We start from the raw sequence: 19,577 nt of genomic DNA on the forward strand, positions 1-19,577 counted from the left end.
CATAAATGACCTGTAATGTGCCTACTTTGCTGGTACTTAAGAGTGGTCAAATTGTCAAATTTTTCTTGCTTTTGGGCTGGCACGTTGGTTGAACCATAATGGTGGTAGGGCCAAATTATCTTTGGCTGCCAATCTATTCTCCATTTTTTTTAAAAAAAAAATATTTTTAATTTTTTTTAAAACCAACCTTTGGCTGCCAAATTTTGTTTAAGCGTTCCATTTCAAGATTATCTTGTGGCATTCCATACTTACCATGAAGCTGACGAGGTGGCAGATTATTTGGCGAATCAAGCATTCAATGGTGATTTTCTGATTTCTGCGTGTGATCGGCTGGCCCCAGATTTGAATTATCTGCCACAGGCTGATAAGGTGGGCGTCACTTTTTTCAGAGGTTGATCCTTTCTTGTGGCTGAGGTATATGTGTTGGTTGCTGGGCTGTCTATTTATCTTCAGCATCAGTATTATGGACTTCGTACCGGCTGCACTGATAGAAGCTGTACTGCAGTGGCCTTCGCATCTGTTACCGCTCCTTGGTATCATGTTATGTTCTGGTACCGGAATCCCCATAGGTTGGTTGAGCCATGTTCTGTTGAAGCACTTTATCATGGTTCAATTTCAGTCTTATGTGCTATTATCTTTGCTGTGATAGAAATATGCGTAGCTGTATGTATCATGAAGTTTTTCTTGTAACTGTAACACTTCGTCTATTTTAATTCAGCTGTCAGCGACTTCTTTTTTATGTCCCCTCCAAAGCACCAGGTTTATTGAACCTCCTTTATCAGCCATGTTAAAAGTCTTGTTGTCTGGTGAACCATAAGGCAGATAATCCAAACAGCACCAGCTACCGGGGTGAAATGGGTTTAAATGGACCAAAGTAATATGGCGTCTTGTGTTTGTTTCTGCATCCATCCCAATATAGGTATGAGTTTCAGCATCTAAGCAATATCCCTATTCATAGTGTTATTAATCAAAAAGATGGCAAAATGGATAAGAATATGTATATCACCCATTTACACTTCGTGGATGCTCCTTGCTCCAGTTGCCCTTGAGCAGCAAAACAAAGGCCAAGGAACTCACTCCATATATAACTGACACTAAAACTACAAACCATCAGTTCCTTGCTATGGGTGTTCAAGATCGTCTTTAAAAAAAAAAAAATCAATGGTAATATAGTGAGCAATGCTATGGTAACCCAGAAAAATCAATCAAAAAAAGCCACTAACATGTATCAATTCGCTTCTTTAAATGGCTCACACTTCAGGATACCAATGCAAAGGAAGCAATAAGAGAATGACTTTACGAGTGATACTGTCGGTTACTCGATCATTTTGTAACAAAAATGATGCCGGACCTTTTAGTATCTAACCAAGACCAAAGTTCTATTTATATCATAAGGTCTCCATTCCAAGGTCTACATGCTTGAATCGACAATCATTGCATAACGAAAAAAGTAGCTTATTTTATATTATTATTCTCAGAAAGAATCTGCATGCTAGGAAAAGAAACAGAACAAAAAATAAAAAAAAAATATGGGCATTGCTCTTCCATGACCATGGAAATGTGATTGATATTCCTATTCAGCTCAGACGCCACTAAATTTTTACGTCAAAATACGAACAAGTAATTGAGGAAATCTAGGGGTACTCTGTATTTGCCAAGCAGCATCATGGCCTTTGAAGCTCTAGACAGCATACAGCAGATTTTTCTGCTATCATAAGCATTTCTTCTATACTAGCAGAAGATGGAATCTAGATGGCATAGATAGCGAGCAAATAATCACTGAAAACATGGGTTCCTTTGATGCATAAGATGGGTCAGAGGAGAAACTTGTGAAATTGAACATGACTATAACTTGATCTTGTTTACCAGTTGATCACCAAAGGATTGATCATCATTGACAACACAAGAAAATTTGACAATTATTAGTAGTTTTGAATTGGGAGACTGATGTGGCTTATATGCATAAGCGGTGTGAGGAAGAAGAGGGAAGAGGTGGTATGTGGCAGGATGAGGAACTAGAAAATGTAGTAGGTGGAAGTAGAATGAGATTGGAGGCAAGGACAGTATGGAAAGTGATGAGAGACATGGAAATAATGGAGGCAGAAGGTTGGTAGTGCAGGGGAGACAGAAACTATGCATATGATGGGATGTGGTGGGCGGCATGGAGGAGGGTGAAAAGGCTAATGGTTGACAGCCAAATAAAAACAATGAGAAATTGTTGTTTGCAGCTGCAGGAATACCCAGGTGGAAGGAATGGTTTCTGGGTGGAAGGATTGACAAGAGGGATGGGGTTGTGATCCATATTAGGGGAATCAAAATAACAAAATGGAGGAGAAAAAATGGAATGTGGGAAAGAGAAGATCCCTCCCAAGCCAAAAGTAGTTTTTAATATATGAACTAAAATCTAATGAGAAATTGGATGACATCCATGACACAAACTTTCCACGCAAAGTGTGTGTGTGTGTAGTTTAAGTTATTGAAAGGTAAATGCCATCATTATACATAGGGAACAATTATACTCAATGTTCCCTAGAGCTAGTAAGTCATTGTCGCTCTCCATAAAGAGAGTTGGCCTATTATCCTTTTACAAGGATTGAGGTCTCAATCCTACCAATCAAAAATCAATAATGAAGATGTTATATGAAGGATCCATATCATTGATTATGATCTCTATCACATAGACTACTATAAAATCAAAACATGTACTTTTGCAGGTAGTTTGTCTATGCATCAAGTGGCAAAAAATATATTGTTCCAATGATTTGATATTGGTGTTTTTACATGATTTATGGTTTAGAAACATCCATGTCTACTGAATTTTGGTTTATACATGTTTTGCAATGTGTAGACCAGGATCAACAGTGTAGATTTTAATTTATCTCTTTTCATATAGTTTAGCATAGTAATATCATTACCACCATCAATTTTTATGCTCACTCAATTAGGGCTAGCATGGGTCGGGTTCGATCAAGTTGAAAGAAAAATTTTCTCTGGCCAAACACAATCGGATTGAAGAAAATTCAACCCGCTGCAATCGTTTATCATATATAAACCATTTGAAACCAGAGTGAATGGTTTGTAGTGGGTTTGGATGGGTTGTATCGGTTTGGGCGTCAATATTGACTTAATGTTGATTTTAAGGCCAATGTTGGCCCACTTAAGCTTATTTATATTTTTTTTTTCAATTTAATGTAAAAAATGTTAAATCTTATAGGTTACAAATTTTGAGCTTATTTTTGAACCTGTACAAAATAAAACAGAAAAAAAAAATTTACTCATCTGAAAGCAACTACATCTGAAAGCTTTCACTTTAGAATTGTAGTCTAAACGATGCCGTTTCAAAATGAAAATAAGTTTGTGAAATACTACATCGGTTGGGTTCGGTTTCATACGGTTTAAAAGTATAGGAATCAAATCCGACCGTAAATAATAGATTTTTTACAAACCCCAACCTGATTTCATCCGATTTATGTCTTTCAACTGACCGAAACCGATGTTTATTGGGTCGGATTGGGTGGTTTCTTCGAGTTTCGGTTATTTGTTCAGCCCTACACTCAACGCATGGTGAGAGGTCTCAAAATACAAGATTATTGCTTTTTTAATATTTTTATTACATCGATTATCATCAACAGTATGGATTCTCAATTTGAAATGTCTATCATTGATTTTGTGTTGGCAGGATTAAGATCTCAATCCTTCCAGGAGAAAAGTAGACAAATATACGTATGTATGTATGTATGTATGTATGTATGAATAAACCTATACTTTTAGGTCCTTCAAATCATATACTCGGCCTAATGGTTGACTTCAAGCATGTTCGAAATCCAAGAAAATTCAAGGATTTTTGAAAAAAACATCTTAAAAACAACAGGTAATGTAATATAATATAATACTGACACTATATATATTAGAAATTATAGTAAAATATGATATAATTTAATATAATATAGTATTATACACAAAGACAAGTCAGGCAGCAAGCAGCCTTCAAAAATTCTCCGAACGCAATGGAAATGTAGAATATAGAACGAAACTCATAATAACAATATCTACATGGCCAAACAAATCAAGTAAAGACGGACCTTCAGCGGCCTTATAGATTTCCTTCCCGACTTCTCTAGAGCCAAGTCCTGAAAAAAGTTAACAAATCAAATAAGCCATGGATTTGGAGACGGAGGAAGGATGGGAAAAGGGTTGGTACAAGGGCTTTACCTTCCCTCCCAGGAAATTGAAGAACGCCGTCCTCCCAGAGCCTCCCCGTCGCCTTCGATCGTCCACAAACCCTAGGGCAAGAGCCTCACCCTAAACCCTAGGAAAGACCACAAGAGGAGAGGGCGAACGACAGCGAGCGAGCGCCGGTGAAGAAGATGAGGCGAAGTTAATGGCGAAGTAAAGGAAGTCAATCGATTAGGATCGGCGACGGATCGGAGGAAATTGACATGGCAGGGTAGACATTAGAGAACAAGGGAGAGAAGCGAGCACGGAGCACCGGAGAAGAGGAGAAAGAAGCGACCGAGGGCGGTGTTGGTCATTAACTCGGGGATAAAACAACCCCAGTAGCCCGGTTTGTACCGGGTTCAGACCAACACCAGGACACTATGATGCAACGGTTTATACATATCAACTCCATCAGATCCGGTTTGACCGGATAAGTGGGTTAAACTCGACGAGTTTGGCAACTATTCCGGGATATACCGGGGATAAACCTCCCGTATCCCCATTCCAAACAAAGCCTTGAAGCCTAAGAAACCCTCCCTGGACAATTCACGTAAAATATCCTGCAGCATAAAATCCCAACATGCCCGAGGGCATTTTAGTCCATGCATATTTAATTTTATCGCTATTTTAAGTTTCTTTCTTTTATAGAACCACGCCTATATATACTCCCCTGCTGCTCTTCTTGCTTGGAATTCATCTCCACAATTCTCTCTCTCTCACTGCTCCCTCTCTCCCCCCCGATCCCATCGGGGCGACGGAAACCCTAACCCTAATTTCCTTCCCAAACGATCCGAACAACTTCTCGCTCTCCCAATCTCAATTTCGTCCTCTTCATATCAGGCCCCCTTGATCCGATTTTCGCAGCAGAAATCCTACTCTACTGTCGATTCTACTGCGATCAGGCGTTGGATTTCGGGGGGTTCCACGACCATCGGGATCTCCGCGGTTGCTCTCCCCGCGCCGTTCTTAGTTCTGGCGATGCGAAATTCGAGATGAAGTTCAAGCGGAGAAGGGTTTTGGAGGTGGTAAGTTGCGTCCTCTGATCATCTTGATTCGTTTCTTGGTTTCTGTCTGATGTTTCTATTCTTCTTTTCCTCTTGATTCCGAATTCTGATGGAAAGATTCCATTTTTTTTTAAAAATATGTTTACTGTATGTTACTTGCTTTTTGGGTTTCTTTTCTTGGTTACAAACACAGTTGCATGATGAAGATTTTTTTTTTCTTTTTTGATGATTGATTATGTGATCATGGTTTTATTATTTTTTTCGCTGTATTCTTTTGCTTTTTTTTCTTTATTCATCCAAATTTCTTTTCCTTGTAAAGTTGTTTTACTTGAATTAGCCACGCAGAAAGTGAGTATCACGATTGATTTTTACCATCTCCTTTGTATATATGTTAGATTTCAATTGATCAAAGTGAATCTCGTTGTTCTTGATCAAGAAAAGGGCGAAATTTTACTGGACTATCTTGTTCTATGACGTGGCCCCTATTTTTGGTGTCAGAGAGGATCATATGATCCTATTTCTTAAGGGAAGAACACATGCAGAATTACATTGACAATGTAAAGTATCTAGTTGGGAAATACTCTGTCTAAGCTTAATTTTGGAAAAGAAGTTTTGTAGAATATTAAACCCCTCATAGTGACAAAAATGCCTTTGTATGCTATTGTCGAAGTAACATACTCTTTGTTGCTCGAGATTATTAGGTATATTTTGAAACAGTGTTTCTGCATACCAGGGTTCTCGATAATTCCCTCTTGCTTTGCAGGATACCTTCATGTTTATTGTAATTTTTTCTGTTGTCCTCATCGCCTTTTCATCACTTTTTCACTTACCCTGTTTTCTGCACCTTTTTTAGTTCGTGTCTTCTTACTGTACCTGTGTACTTTAAGGGTTGTTGTAGTCCTTGAAAGTTTACTTGTTTAGTGTATTCATTGTGCTGCATAAGTCGTTGAGTTATATATTTTAGCTCAGATCCGAGATCAAAGAGAAAAATGTGTGGAGAGTTCATAGATATATCGTGATAATTTAAGTTAGTTCTAGTGAAAATTGTGTTTTCATTGTTCAGGAGTATTCTGATATGCATTCTTGGGCTAACCATCTTGGACATTATGAGATTTATGTATACTTACTGGGAAAAAAGGGAAAAAAAATGGGTTTTCAGAAAAGTTACTTCATGCTTTATTTCTGAGATACAAGTTTGCTTTATACTTGTATTGTATTCTAAATCTTTTATAAGGCTTAAAGATCAGGGAAACTGTACAAAAATCAGGGTACTTAATTTTAAGCAAGCTAGGAAAATAATTGACACGATCACTTCCTGCTACATTGCTTGATGCTCATTTAAGCAAGATATGTGCATTTGTTAAGCAACGGACACCGCATGTAACATTGTTGTAATGGTATTTTAGAAGTTGTGAGATGTTTATACCTGTGGTTATATCCTATCGCTGATACACAAGCTTCAAGTAGTGCTCAAATAATATGTGTAGCAACAGGTCATGAACCTGGCAAATATATAAAATAAATGGAATATGCATTGAACTTGCAAGAACTTGATTTTTCAAGCATGTTGTGTGCCTTAATAACAGCAATAACGTCTCCCTCGGTGCCTACAAAAGTTTCAAGATTAAAATCATTATATCTATAAGGCTTGTTGTAATAATTAAACTCATTGTGGAATCTTCCATTTTCGTTATCTAATATATGTATACTAAGACAGAGGCTCTACATTGGCAGAGCTCTCTGTCCACCATATGTCCAAACAATATTGCTCTCCATTGATTACATGTCTAGATAATATTATTTGTACATGGAAACACTTCTTGGATGGAGGGTTTCTTTTTTTTTTTTTTTTGTAGTTTGGGAAAAAAAGAAGGGCATTTCTTGTGGAATATTGCATCTATGGGCCACGGTTCCAGATGATATTTACTTCCACGTGGATATGGTTCTGAGACAACATTTACTTCCATGTAGATATGGTTTTTATTTTAATTTTTACTCTAAGGTTGTATTTGGTGCATTGCTAGGCAGTGATAATCTGGATTACCTGCAATCTGGATAGATTGCCAGTAATGTTGATTACTGTATTTGGTACACACAGGTAATATTGCAGAAAAATTACTGAAAATCTTGATTGACATATTTGGTATGATAATTAGATTACTGATAATGTAACATCAAATTTTCAAAATATCCTTAACTCAAATTATTAGTTTGACATTTTTAAATTATTTATTTAATTCTTTTAATGATAAAAATTATTATATGAAATAATTTTTTTTATTATTTTTTAATACTTATTATTATTATTATTATAAAAATTATTATTTTTAAATTATTTTTTTATTTTTTTTCCTTTCTCTTTCGCTCGCATGCCACGCCCCGACCCCCCCTCTGCCTATCGTATCTCCGGCACCGCACCTTGGTCCCTGGCCGCTCGCACTGTCCTGGCCACTACACCCCTGCCCCTTGGCCGCCCGTCGCGCTGCCACCCCTTCCCGGCCCCCCGACCCTCCGGTCGTCCGCGCTGTCCTAGCCACCGAACCCCAGCCGCCTGTTGCGCTGCCACCCCTCCCTGACCCCCCGGCCGCCCGCGCTGCCCTGGCCATTGCACTAGGCGATTGCCCTGCCCGTTGCACTGCCACCCCTCTCCGGCCCCCCGATTGTTCGTGCTGCCCTGGCCACTGCCCTAAGCCCCTCGGCCGTCCGCGTTGCCCTGGCCACCGCCCCATGCCCCTTGGCCGCCCGTCGCACTCCCTTCGGCAAGCGCCATGAAGGTGGCGTAGGAGGCGGCAGGGGCCGCTGGAGGAGTTGGGGGGGGGGAGGCACGGGTTGGGGGAGGCATGGGTGGCGCCGCATAGGAAGGGGGAGGAGGACAGTTTCGTCAAAAAAATTTATTACAAGATTATCTCATGGGAGGTAATCTGGATAGCCAAGGTAATCTGGATAATCAACCCAAAAAGCATACTAAACATGATAATCTGGTGGAGCCCTTTTAAATTGCCAGCAATCTGGATAGATTGCCAGCTACCAAATGTAACCTAAGGTCAAAATGAAACTTACTCGAATTCACACCAAATTCACTACACGTGCATGTCCCATATGGGAATTCAAACGAGCAGTGATCGAACCAGCCAGTGGAAAGCATGGCTTATTAATCGATTATGTGATGAAAATGGCCATTGGTACTAAATAGCTTTCTTTTATTGGACATTCGTCTAGAAATTTCTATATGAGATCTCAGCTCCATCTTCCATTTTATATAAAATTAAATCAACGAGAGGTTTTATAAAAGTTTTATGCAGTCTAGGATGGATAGTGGGAGCAAGGACTCAGATCCCAGCAGGATGTTTCGCAGGATATCGGGATGGGATACCATCTCATATGTCGAGATAGGTCCATCCCGCTAGCATCCCAGCATCCTGATCGGGACGTCTCGAGACATCCTCTATTTCAAGTGTTGGAACGTGATAGGACGACGGCGTCTCTTATTCCATCAGAAAATCAGGATGGCGGTGCATCTCATTCCATCGAAAAATCGAACAGCCCGGTCCTATGGGATTTAAAACTTTGAGTGAGAGGACATGCGGAAGGAAGGGAATGGGGAAGTGGCGGGGTTGTGATGGATTGATCGTGATGTGCAGTTGTGAATCCGGAAGGAGGGGGGAGGGGTGTGCTAAAATCTATTTGGATTCAAGACAGCAGTTAAATAGGTTTAATAGTTGGGTCAAATCGAGAGGGTTGGGAAAATAAATGGTGCAGCACACCAGAGAGACAGGTGAAATGCAGCGCAAGCCACCCTGGTTGACTCCAGGAAAGAGAAAAAGAGGTTGTAATTTTGAGGATATCACAAGTTTTTCCTCATATTTGGCAACTTAGAATTTATAATTTTTTTGGTAGCTCATATTACAATGTTTCAAATACACAAAGCAAAACCTGAGAATCATTGTATTATATATAAAATCCATGAAACAAACACCAAGCTAAAGTAAAGCAAGAATCATTGTATTATATATAGCATAACTATAATAAGTATATAATATAATATAGTATACCATAATATGATTATATAAGTACATTTTTAGTATATTATATAACATAATGATATATAATATTATTATATATAAAAGGAGAAAAAATCATACCCATCATGTGGGTTACATGCTAGTTTATTTACTATTTTGGGTTCTGAAAGTTTTTTGATATTTTTAAAAACAGAAAAGGTTGCAATGATATAGACTTTCCGTTGATAAGATGCTAGGAGAAATGGTCTGGTTCAAAGCAAAACAAGGGAAACACAACAGTGATTGTCTCTTAATATTAATATGAATTTTCTTTGCACAATAAAGTTACTTTTGATGGCAATGGATAGATTTTGCAAATAATGTTTATCTAAGTACCGCCCAACCCACCTATTTTTGGCTTTTAGGACTTCTATTCTAGACTTCTAGAGTTCCCTCAATGCCATATGTAGTGTAGGATACTAGGAGCTTTCCTCTTAATATGGTTGTGCCCAGCCCCAAGCCGTGGTTCCAGAACTCCATGTGTAGATGCGTGAAAAAGTGAATATAGGAATAAAATGACATCTTGAGGGCCCAACTCGCATAGCTTAGTTGTTGGATGAGGCTTGTATTGGGAGTTCTATTTTCTAGGTTTCCATTGTTTATTGGTTTTTGTGCAAGTTTTTTTACAGAAATATGGTTAGGCTGCCGCAGTGGAAGGTGGTATATGGATTTAACCCCACAAATATGGGCTCATCTGCTAAAAGTGATTACTGAAGTGTGAAAGAGGGGCTGTCTTAGGATGAGGTTAGGGTGGTTGGTGATGTAGGGAGCTAGGGTTTACAGCTGCATATGTGCAATAATGGACCTTGAATTGAAGGACTCACATTTTTCATAAAAAATTCTTTTTAAGAAAAGATTTTTGGGTGTTTTTCTGCACAAGAATTGTGGACAGATTGAAGCTGGTCGCAAGTCTAGGGAGTACAAGAAAGCTAAAGTGTCCTCCTACAATTTCTCAGGCTAGCAACTGTTGATAGGATTAGAATTCTAGGCTTTTATGGATACTAAAAAGCAGTGTTTGCCGTATCGCCATATTGCCCAATATGGGGCATACTGTACCAGTATGGGGTCTGGTATCAAGACGGTGAATTTTATTGAAAGGACTTATAATGGGTCAAAATTATGCTTGCTTATTAACTTCAGAAAAATAAATAGAGAGGGGAAAATAATTGGAAGAGAAGTTGAAGAACATAGAATGAGGAGAGAAGAATTAGAAGAAAGAAGAAGAAATAAGGGGGAAGAACAAAAGGAGAGAAGGGAATGGGCAAACCTTAGCTTCTTTCTTCCCATCAAATGGTCAAATAAACTTGAAAATTATTCTCACAAGTCACAACAAAGATGATCACAAGCATTAAGTAGTCTGAACACCGGACAACTTTAAAGGTTGACCCTTGAATCAAACCAAATTCTAACTATTTCTTAAAACATAACATAAGAAACCTTTAAGTTACCAAAAGCCTGCATTAGTTTCTTCCAATAACGCTTCCTGCTACCTTGTTATGAATAGGGACCGCAAAGAGGGAAGGGAATGAACATGATGTGAAAATAGAAAGAAAAAGGGAAAAACTCACATGGTTCAGTCTTTAGCCTCTTAGGCTGCCAACTGGGCCTCTTCTCCCTTCGCCCTTCTCTCTTTTTTTAGGGGCTTTATGGATGAGATATTGTTTTTGTTGTTGTGGGGGGGCACTTGGCTTGCTTGATTAGCCGGTATACCTAGGTGCTTGTCATGATTTTTGGCTGCTAGATGGGCCTCCCAGGCCTAGGCAAGTGCTTGAGGGGCCACTTGCCCAAGGCTTCAATTTGCCTAAGTTTTAAAACAGTAGTAAAACCTGAAATGCTTCAGTTCTGAATTACACTTTGTGGATTTGATCTTTAAAATCATGCTCTAGTTCCCTTGGTGCATTGTTCATGCTGTGCTAGACGAGTCCTGTTGTCTTAATGTTCTGATATCCTGTCCGATATATAGGATACGAATGTTCGACTTTGCAAACCTTTGGGTTGTAGTTACTGTTTTTATTTATTTTTAAACATGTCTCTAGTTTGTGAAGGGTAAAAAATGTAAATTAAGGCTTCATATCTAAATCTCGAGCCTAGCCAGATCAAGATGTTAGTAGTTTCTGCAGTTTCTGTGGGTTTGATCTCTCATGTATTAGTATCGATCTTCTAAGACATGAAAATTCTATTTTTCCCAAACATATTTTAAATTCAAAGATCAAGAATGCCAAAAGTTAATGACACAAACTACTTGCCCACTGAATATTTGTTGACTTATTTGTCTAGAATTTCATCGGTTTTCCCCCCAAGTTTGTCCCAACTTAATGAGACATTATGCTTTCACGAACCTTTGGTGGCTTGCAAACATTCATGGATTAGTTAAAACTTCTCAGAAATTTTCCTATTTGTTGAAATATTCTCTATCTCTGTATATTATTATTTCACTCTTAATATCTAGTATATTCCTGAGTTTCTATCTAGTTTTTATTCAACCCCATTTTTTCCATTTTAGATATTTTGTGTTTGTTGTTCTATAAAAAATATGGATTTTATTTGAGTATGCAACCTTTGCTGTCTTTTTATAGGTGATATGTGATTTTTGTATTTTTTTGTTTGTCCCATGTGTGGTGAGTTCTATGTGAAGAAGTGTATTTCTTTATACTACTTGATATAGCTGGCTAGAAATATATCGATAAAAATTCAAATCCCTTTATTTCAAAACAAGAAAATGGATGTGGGCACTAGCTTTTATTATGCATTGGAGAGTCTGACAGAACAAGCAACTAAAATTTGTGAACTTGTATAACATGAAAAATAACCATACGAAATATAGAGCTTTGAAATGTATGAAAAAGGAATGAGCTGCTTTAATCATCTTATCTTCATGGATTTTATTTGTCCTTTAGTTTTGTGGTCTATAATTTGTATTATAAGATCCCTACACATAGGCATGTCGTAACTTGGGAACATTTTGTTGACTTATCTCCTCTTTGTTGTGGATATAAAAATTTAGATAGTGCTGATTTGGAATTCTTGATTTACATGGAACATTTGGAATTCTAGGCTTGTAATAGATGAGTGAGATAGATACTTTACTTTAGGAGCAGTTGAAATGACTCATGTCAAGGATCAGGAAAAAAATGAACAGGATCACTAGGATGAATTGACTGTTGTAACCAGGCAATTATGTAAGCTTATTTACCGTAGGCAGATGTCTAGAAGAAAGCAATGGGAAATTGCTGCAAGTGCATCCATGAGGAAAAAAAACTTTTTGAAGTAACCCCCAAAAGAAAAAATCATTTTGGCCCTTCTAACATTGATAACACTGATTAGTAATCTTCTATTTCTCTCTTCCCAAATCTCCCACCAAAAGGCTTTTGAGATGGAGTGCTCCAAGCTTTCTTATTTTCTACCATACTTTGGTTATGTTTTAGAAAACAATTAACCCATCAAATATCAAAATGAGTGAGCAGAGATGGTTGTTGCTAAAAATATAATTGTAAAGAGTCCCACCATTCGCTGAACCATTCCGAATCGGATGGTTCAGGGCGTTCCGAGCCGTACAGGCGGCAAATCGGGATGGTTCAGTCGAGCAAAATGGAACACCGGAGGAGGGGGAGGGAAAGAGAGAGAGAGGAGGGGAGGGCAGGAGGGGAGCGCCACCGTCGGAGGCCGGCAGTGGCCTGCTGAGGTTGTCAAAGGGCCGCAAAATAAGGGTGACTGTCCCTGTTCACTTATCGCATTTTTTTTAAAACGATGATGAATAGTGAACCTGGCAACGGATTTTCCGACTTCACTATTTGGGAATTTTTTTAAAAACAGCTTCATTGTAATTGGGATTTTTTCATAAAACAGTGGCGATCACTCTTGTTTCACGCCTGCGGTGCCGCAAGCTTTGATTGTGCTGTTCGACAGCCACGAAGGCCAGCCAGAGGCCCTCTGGCGGCCTCTCTAGTGGCTTTCCCTTTTTTCTCTTTCCCCCCTCTCTTTCTCTCTTTTCCTCCTCTCCGCTTTCCTTCTCCTCTGTGTCGGTTCATGTTGGTCCGGTCAGGTACGGATCCATATCGACTCGTACTGTCGACCGGCCGGCACAGGTCCCGCTTTCGGTTCCGCCTTGGTAAAGACAAATAATCGCAAGGCAACAATAAGGAAGGATTTTGTTTTCTGATATTGCACAGGTGCATCACCTGTCATCATTATCTGTAAACTTTCCAGTTTCTTAGTTTAGAATTCTTTAATCTAGAGAGTTTCTATTAATGCTTGCCATTTTAGTATAAAATTAGCTGTTCTTTTCTAAGAGTGATTTTTTTTTCTCATGTCTATGACATGCTTGCTTTTTTGATTCTTCACTATTGGTTAGGATTGTTTTGTGCACATTGTAAGAAGCATATCCATCTTTCTATAACTATTAAATAAGGGTGAAGGTGTTCTTATTGGTTTAAGGTCTTGGATTTTCCTTGTTTGCACATTGCTTAGCATGCGGTCATCAGCAACTGCATGCTTCTTTCTAGTATAATGAATTTTAGTTTGTTATCGGAGTGTTATTTTTTGAGTTCTTTTTAAATATTGTTACAAGTTCTCAGCATAATGTACGCCCCTACTTATGCCTTCATTGTATCATAATATGTACTTGACCAAGTTAACATTTGAAACTGTCTTATTTATATATTTCAGTTTTGCTGGTTCTAAAAGCAATTGCCTTAGGTTGTCATTTGTTTTAAATTTTGTCTCCCTTTTTATCTGTCATATTTCATTGGTTTTTGCTGTAATGCATCTTTTGCACTTCCCAGCTGTAAAGTTTCTTTTTTTTTTTTTTTTCTTTTTAATGCTTGTCACTTCTATCACTGTTTTCAAGGTTCGCAATCTCATTACCGGACTTCGTACTGGTATTATGCTGGTACAATATTAGTATGTCCGGTATGGGGGTCAGTTCAGCGTACCGAGATTCGGCACATACCCCTAACAAGCCCTTGGTTCAGTACTGGTATAGTACGGTATGCCCAAAAGGGGCAGTGCACACCGGTGCGGTGAACCTTGGCTGTTTTTGGTCTTCCATCCTTAGTAGATTTAACTAATTTATTAATCTTTTTTCCACAGCCTCCACATATAAGATCCTTTATTAGCAGCGTTACTACTGCTGCACTCGAAAATGTAGAAATACCACTGAGGGACTTCATCTGGGAGTTTGATAAGGTTTGTTTTTCCTGCCATCTTCTTAAAATCTTTTTCATATTGTAATTAACCTGTAAGCATTCAAAAGTATTTGATCCCATATTCATGCTATACAGGGAGATTTTCATCACTGGATCGATCTTTTTAATCATTTCGACTCATTCTTTGAGAAGTTTATAAAGCCAAGGAAGGATTTGCAACTTGAAGACATTTTTCTGGAAGGCGATCCTCCATTTCCTAGGGAAGCAGTTCTTCAAATTCTTCGAGTTACAAGGATTATCGTGGAAAAATGTACAAATAAGCACTTCTACAGTTCATTTGAAGTATGTATCATCTTTTCAGATATTTGCTACTTTATCTTGTAATTCATTTATTTTTAGTTAAACAATGCATGCTTTATGCCTTTTCTGTTGTTTTTATGATTTTTAAGGTTCATGGTCTATAATGACGTCACTGTTTTTTAGTTCAATATATGTTTTGGTTCAAATTGAAAATGATGCTTTCCTATGTAATTATTAGCTGATATTTTTGTTTTACTCTCATTATTGAATGCAGCAGCATCTGTCATCTCTTCTAGCTTCAACTGATGCAGATGTTGTCGAGGCCAGCCTTCAGACATTGACTGCATTTTTGAAGAAAACAGTTGGGAAGTGCTCCATACGAGATGCTTCTTTGACTTCAAAGTTATTTGCATTTTCACAAGGGTGGGGGGGCAGGGAGGAAGGCATTGGACTAATAGCTTGTTCTTTACAAAATGGTTGCGATTCCATTGCGTCCGAGATTGGCTCCACACTTCATTTTGAGTTCTATGCTGTTCATGATACATCAAAAGAGTCCAATATTGTCCAACATGAGAAACAGGGGTTGCAAGTCATTCATATGCCAAAAATTAGTTGTTACAATGAGAGTGATCTTGCACTTCTCCATAAGTTAGTAGAGGAGTACGGTATACCTTCCAGTCTACGATTCTCGCTATTGACAAGGTTGAGATTTGCAAGGGCTTTTGACTCTTTAGCTGCTCGATATCAGTACATCCGTATCCGGTTATATGCCTTCACTGTTCTTGTTCAAGCAAGCAATGATGCTGATGATATGTCAGCTTTTTTTAACAATCAACCTGAATTTATCAATGAACTGTTATCTTTACTAAGCTATGAAGATGAAATTCCTGAGAAAATTCAAATCCTGGGAATTCAGTCATTGGTTGCTCTTTGTCAGGATAGATCTCATCAACCTACAGTTTTGTCTTCTGTAACAGCTGGTGGCCATCGTGGAATCCTTCCCAGTCTCATGCACAAAGCAGTTGATTCTATTACAAGCGGTTCCACAAAATGGTCTATTGGTTTTGCTGAAGCACTTCTATCTCTCGTCTCCATTTTGGTTTCATCTACTCCTGGTTCTTTAGCTCTGCAGGAAGCAGGATTTATACCTACCATCTTGCCCCTTCTTAAAGATACTAATCCACAACACGTACAGCTTGTTAATACTGCAGTTCATGTGATAGAGGGATTCTTAGACTTCCATAATCCCTCTTCTGCATTATTCAGAGATTTAGGTGGTCTGGATGATACTATTGCACGTCTGAAGATTGAAGTATCACATGTTGAGAAGGTCTCAATAAAGAACGGAGAAGAGCCTCGGTATATTGATAAGGGCAAGCAAGTCATGGGCAGTTCATCTGAGCTAGATACACAACCTCTTTATTCTGAATCCTTGGTTTCATATCACCGGAAATTGTTAATGAAAGCATTACTCCGGACGATATCACTTGCAACTTATGTCCCTGGTAGTTCTGCTCGTGTTGATGGCGCAGAAGAGAGTGTATTGCCACCATGCTTGTGCATTATTTTCAGGAGAGCAAAAGACTTTGGCGGTGGAGTGTTTTCACTTGCTGCAAATGTTATGAGTGATCTTATACATAAAGATCCTACATGTTTTCCTGCCCTTGATGCAGCTGATTTGCCTCGGGCTTTTCTTGATGCCATCATGAGCGGTGTTCTCTGCTCTGCTGAAGCAGTAATGTGTATCCCCCAGTGCTTGGATGCATTGTGTCTTAACAACACTGGTCTTAAACTGGTGAAGGATCATGATGCTCTAAGGTGTTTCGTGAAAATTTTCACTTCGAGGTCATATTTAAAAGCCCTCAGTGGAGAAACACCAGGAACCTTGTCCAGTGGATTGGATGAATTAATGCGTCATGCATCCTCCCTACGTGCTTCTGGAGTTGATATGCTTATTGCAATTTTGAATACAATATCAAAAATTGGATCTGGCTTAGAGTCTTGTTCTTCAACAGAGTTACTGAGCTCTTGTACTCCTGTTCCCATGGAAACCGACCTAGAAGAGGGGAAGCTTATTTCACTTGGTGAAGGAGAAACATTGAAGATGGGAAATTCTGAACTGTTGAATGAGGCATCTTCAGATAATGCGTCAATGACCATAGAGTCATTTCTTCCCGAGTGTATAAGCAATGCTGCTCGTCTTCTTGAAACTGTTCTTCAGAATGCAGATACATGCCGTGTATTCATTGAGAAAAAGGGTATCGAAGCAGTTCTTAAATTATTTACTCTTCAGTTTTTGCCAATTTCTGTGTCAGTTGGTCAGAGTATATCCACTGCGTTTAAAAACTTTTCACCTCAGCATTCTGCTGCTCTGGCTAAGGCTGTTTGCTCTTTCATCCGAGAACATCTTAAGTTGACAAATGAATTACTTGCATCAGTTTGTGGAACTAAGCTTGCTGATATTGACTGCTTAAAACAAACTGAAATCTTGAAGTGTCTCTCTAGTTTAGAGGGGCTGTTGTCACTTTCCAATTTTCTTTTGAAGGGAACTTCTATGGTCTCAGAGTTGGGATCTGCAGATGCTGATATTCTGCAGGAATTGGGTAAGGTTTACAAAGAAATAATATGGCAGATCTCTTTATCTAGTGATTCCAAGATAGATGAGAAGCAGGATACTGATCAAGAAGCTGGTAGTGGAGATTCTTCTGCATCTAATGTACCAGGAAGGGAGAGTGATGATGATGGAAATATTGTTCCAGTAGTCCGATATATGAACCCTGTATCAATAAGGAATACATCTTCATCACGTTGGAGTGCAGAACAGGATTTTGTGTCTGTGGTACGTTCTGCTGGAAGTATGCATCGACATGGCCGACATGCATTGTCACGGATACGTGGTGGTAGGATTAGCCGGCAGATGGATGCATCACATACCGATTCAGAAATTTCCATCGGCACATTAGAGAGTTCCCTGATTCAGTATACTAAAAAGAGAAGTCCAGACATCCTTGTTTCGGAACTTCTAACTAAACTTGGTTTAGCTCTGCGTTCCTTCCTTGCTACTCTTGTGAAAGGATTATCTACTCGTCGTAGAGGTGATCCCAGTTCCCTGAGTCCTGCATCAAAGAGCCTTGTGTCTGCTCTTGCGATACTTTTCTTTGATGCCCTTAGTTATTCTGGACATTCTATTGCTGGCCTTGAAATGTCATTATCTGTGAAATGCCGGTATCTTGGGAAGGTTGTAGAAGACATGGCTGCACTTACTTTTGACAGCAGACGCCGCACATGCAATGCCACATTGGTGAACAGTTTTTACGCCAATGGAACATTTAAGGAGCTTCTGACTACATTTGAGGCTACAAGCCAGTTACTGTGGACTCTGCCTTTATCTATCCCTACTGGTGGGTCTGATCAAGGACTCTCTATTGATGAGAAGGTATCTCACAGTTCTTGGCTGCTGGATACATTGCAAAGCTATTGTCATTTGCTGGAATATCATTGCAATTCTTCATTGCTTTTATCTCCAACATTGCCATCTCAGGCTCAGCTTCTTGTTCAACCTGTTGTGGCTGGATTATCTATTAATCTTTTCTCTGTTCCAAGGGACCCTGAGGCATTTGTTCGCATGTTGCAATCACAAGTTCTAGATGTGATCCTTCCTGTATGGAACCACCCTATGTTTCCTAATTGTAATTCAGCTTTTGTTACCTCCATGATTTCCATTATTACTCATATATACTCTGGTGTTGGAGATCTGAAGCATGGCCGCAATGGAATCACAGGAAGCACTGGCCAACGGCTCACCACACCTCCGCTTGATGAATCTACTGTTGCCACTATAGTTGAGATGGGTTTTACCAGGGCTCGAGCTGAGGAAGCTCTTAGAAGTGTGGGAACAAATAGTGTTGAGATGGCCACAGATTGGTTGTTCAGTCATCCTGAGGAATTTGTGCAGGAGGATGTTCAGCTTGCTCAGGCACTTGCTTTATCATTGGGAAATTCATCAGAAACACCCAAAGAGGATAGCAATGATAGGACAAGAAATGCATTTGCTGAAGAGAGGGTGGTGGAGATGCCCCCAGTTGATGATATTCTTGGTACATCAATGAAGTTGTTTCAAAGTAGTGATTCGATGGCATTTCCATTGACAGATTTGTTAGTGACACTTTGCAGTCGAAACAAAGGGGAGGACCGTCCAAGGGTGACCTTGTATCTCATTCAGCAGATTAAGCTTTGCCCATCAGATTTTTCGAAGGATATCAGTGCACTATGTCCTATTTCGCATATTTTGGCCCTGCTTCTCAGTGAAGACAGTAGCACGAGGGAAATTGCTGCAGAAAATGGTGTTGTTTCTGTTGTACTGGATATACTGGCTAACTTCAGAGTAAGGAACGGGTCCAGAAATGAGCCTTCAGCAACAAGAACTGTAAGTGCTTTGTTGCTTATTATTGATAATATGTTGCAGTCTGGACCTAAATTTAATACAGAAACTGCTGAAGGTTCTTCTAGATCCTTATCTGATTCATCTGGAGCGGACATCTCCTTGGCAAATCCTTCATCTGCCACTGAAGAAAAATCTGTGTTAGACGGCCATGAGAGAGAATCTGGCAATGTGTTTGAGAAGATTTTAGGGAAGTCAACTGGCTATCTCTCTCTCGAGGAGAGTCAGAGAGCACTGGCTATCTCATGTGAACTTATAAAGCAGCATGTTCCAGCAGTAGCTATGCAGGCTGTTCTACAATTATGCGCACGCTTGACAAAAACGCATGCTATAGCAACACAGTTCCTTGAAACTGGAGGTTTAGCCGCTATTTTTAGTCTTCCAAGAACTTGTATATTCCCTGGGTTTG

At 39.2% G+C, this 19,577-nt stretch overlaps 1 protein-coding gene and 1 long non-coding RNA gene across 3 annotated transcripts in view; one reads left to right on the forward strand and one right to left on the reverse strand.

Moving 5' to 3' along the window:
- Positions 1–275: 275 nt before the first annotated feature.
- On the reverse strand, positions 276–4,779 carry LOC105050653 (uncharacterized). 2 transcript variants are annotated; one of them, XR_002165407.3, is made up of 4 exons: positions 4,213–4,779; positions 4,083–4,130; positions 1,007–1,088; positions 276–899 (listed from the first exon to the last, which is right to left on the reverse strand). It is a non-coding gene; the product is annotated as an uncharacterized lncRNA (long non-coding RNA). The 2 variants fall into 2 exon arrangements; XR_003801663.2 differs by having other exon boundaries at positions 1,007–1,094.
- A 164-nt stretch (positions 4,780–4,943) lies between these two features.
- The window catches only part of LOC105050650 (E3 ubiquitin-protein ligase UPL1), a 29,172-nt gene continuing 14,538 nt past the window's right edge, over positions 4,944–19,577 (forward strand). Inside the window, 4 exon segments of the mRNA XM_010930749.4 lie at positions 4,944–5,243; positions 14,372–14,467; positions 14,563–14,769; positions 15,002–19,577. Of these exon segments, the coding sequence (XP_010929051.2) occupies positions 5,211–5,243; positions 14,372–14,467; positions 14,563–14,769; positions 15,002–19,577 (4,912 nt within the window). The 5' untranslated portion in view covers positions 4,944–5,210.

This window comes from Elaeis guineensis, chromosome 8, assembly GCF_000442705.2.
Source record: "Elaeis guineensis isolate ETL-2024a chromosome 8, EG11, whole genome shotgun sequence".
Classification (NCBI taxonomy): domain Eukaryota; kingdom Viridiplantae; phylum Streptophyta; class Magnoliopsida; order Arecales; family Arecaceae; genus Elaeis; species Elaeis guineensis.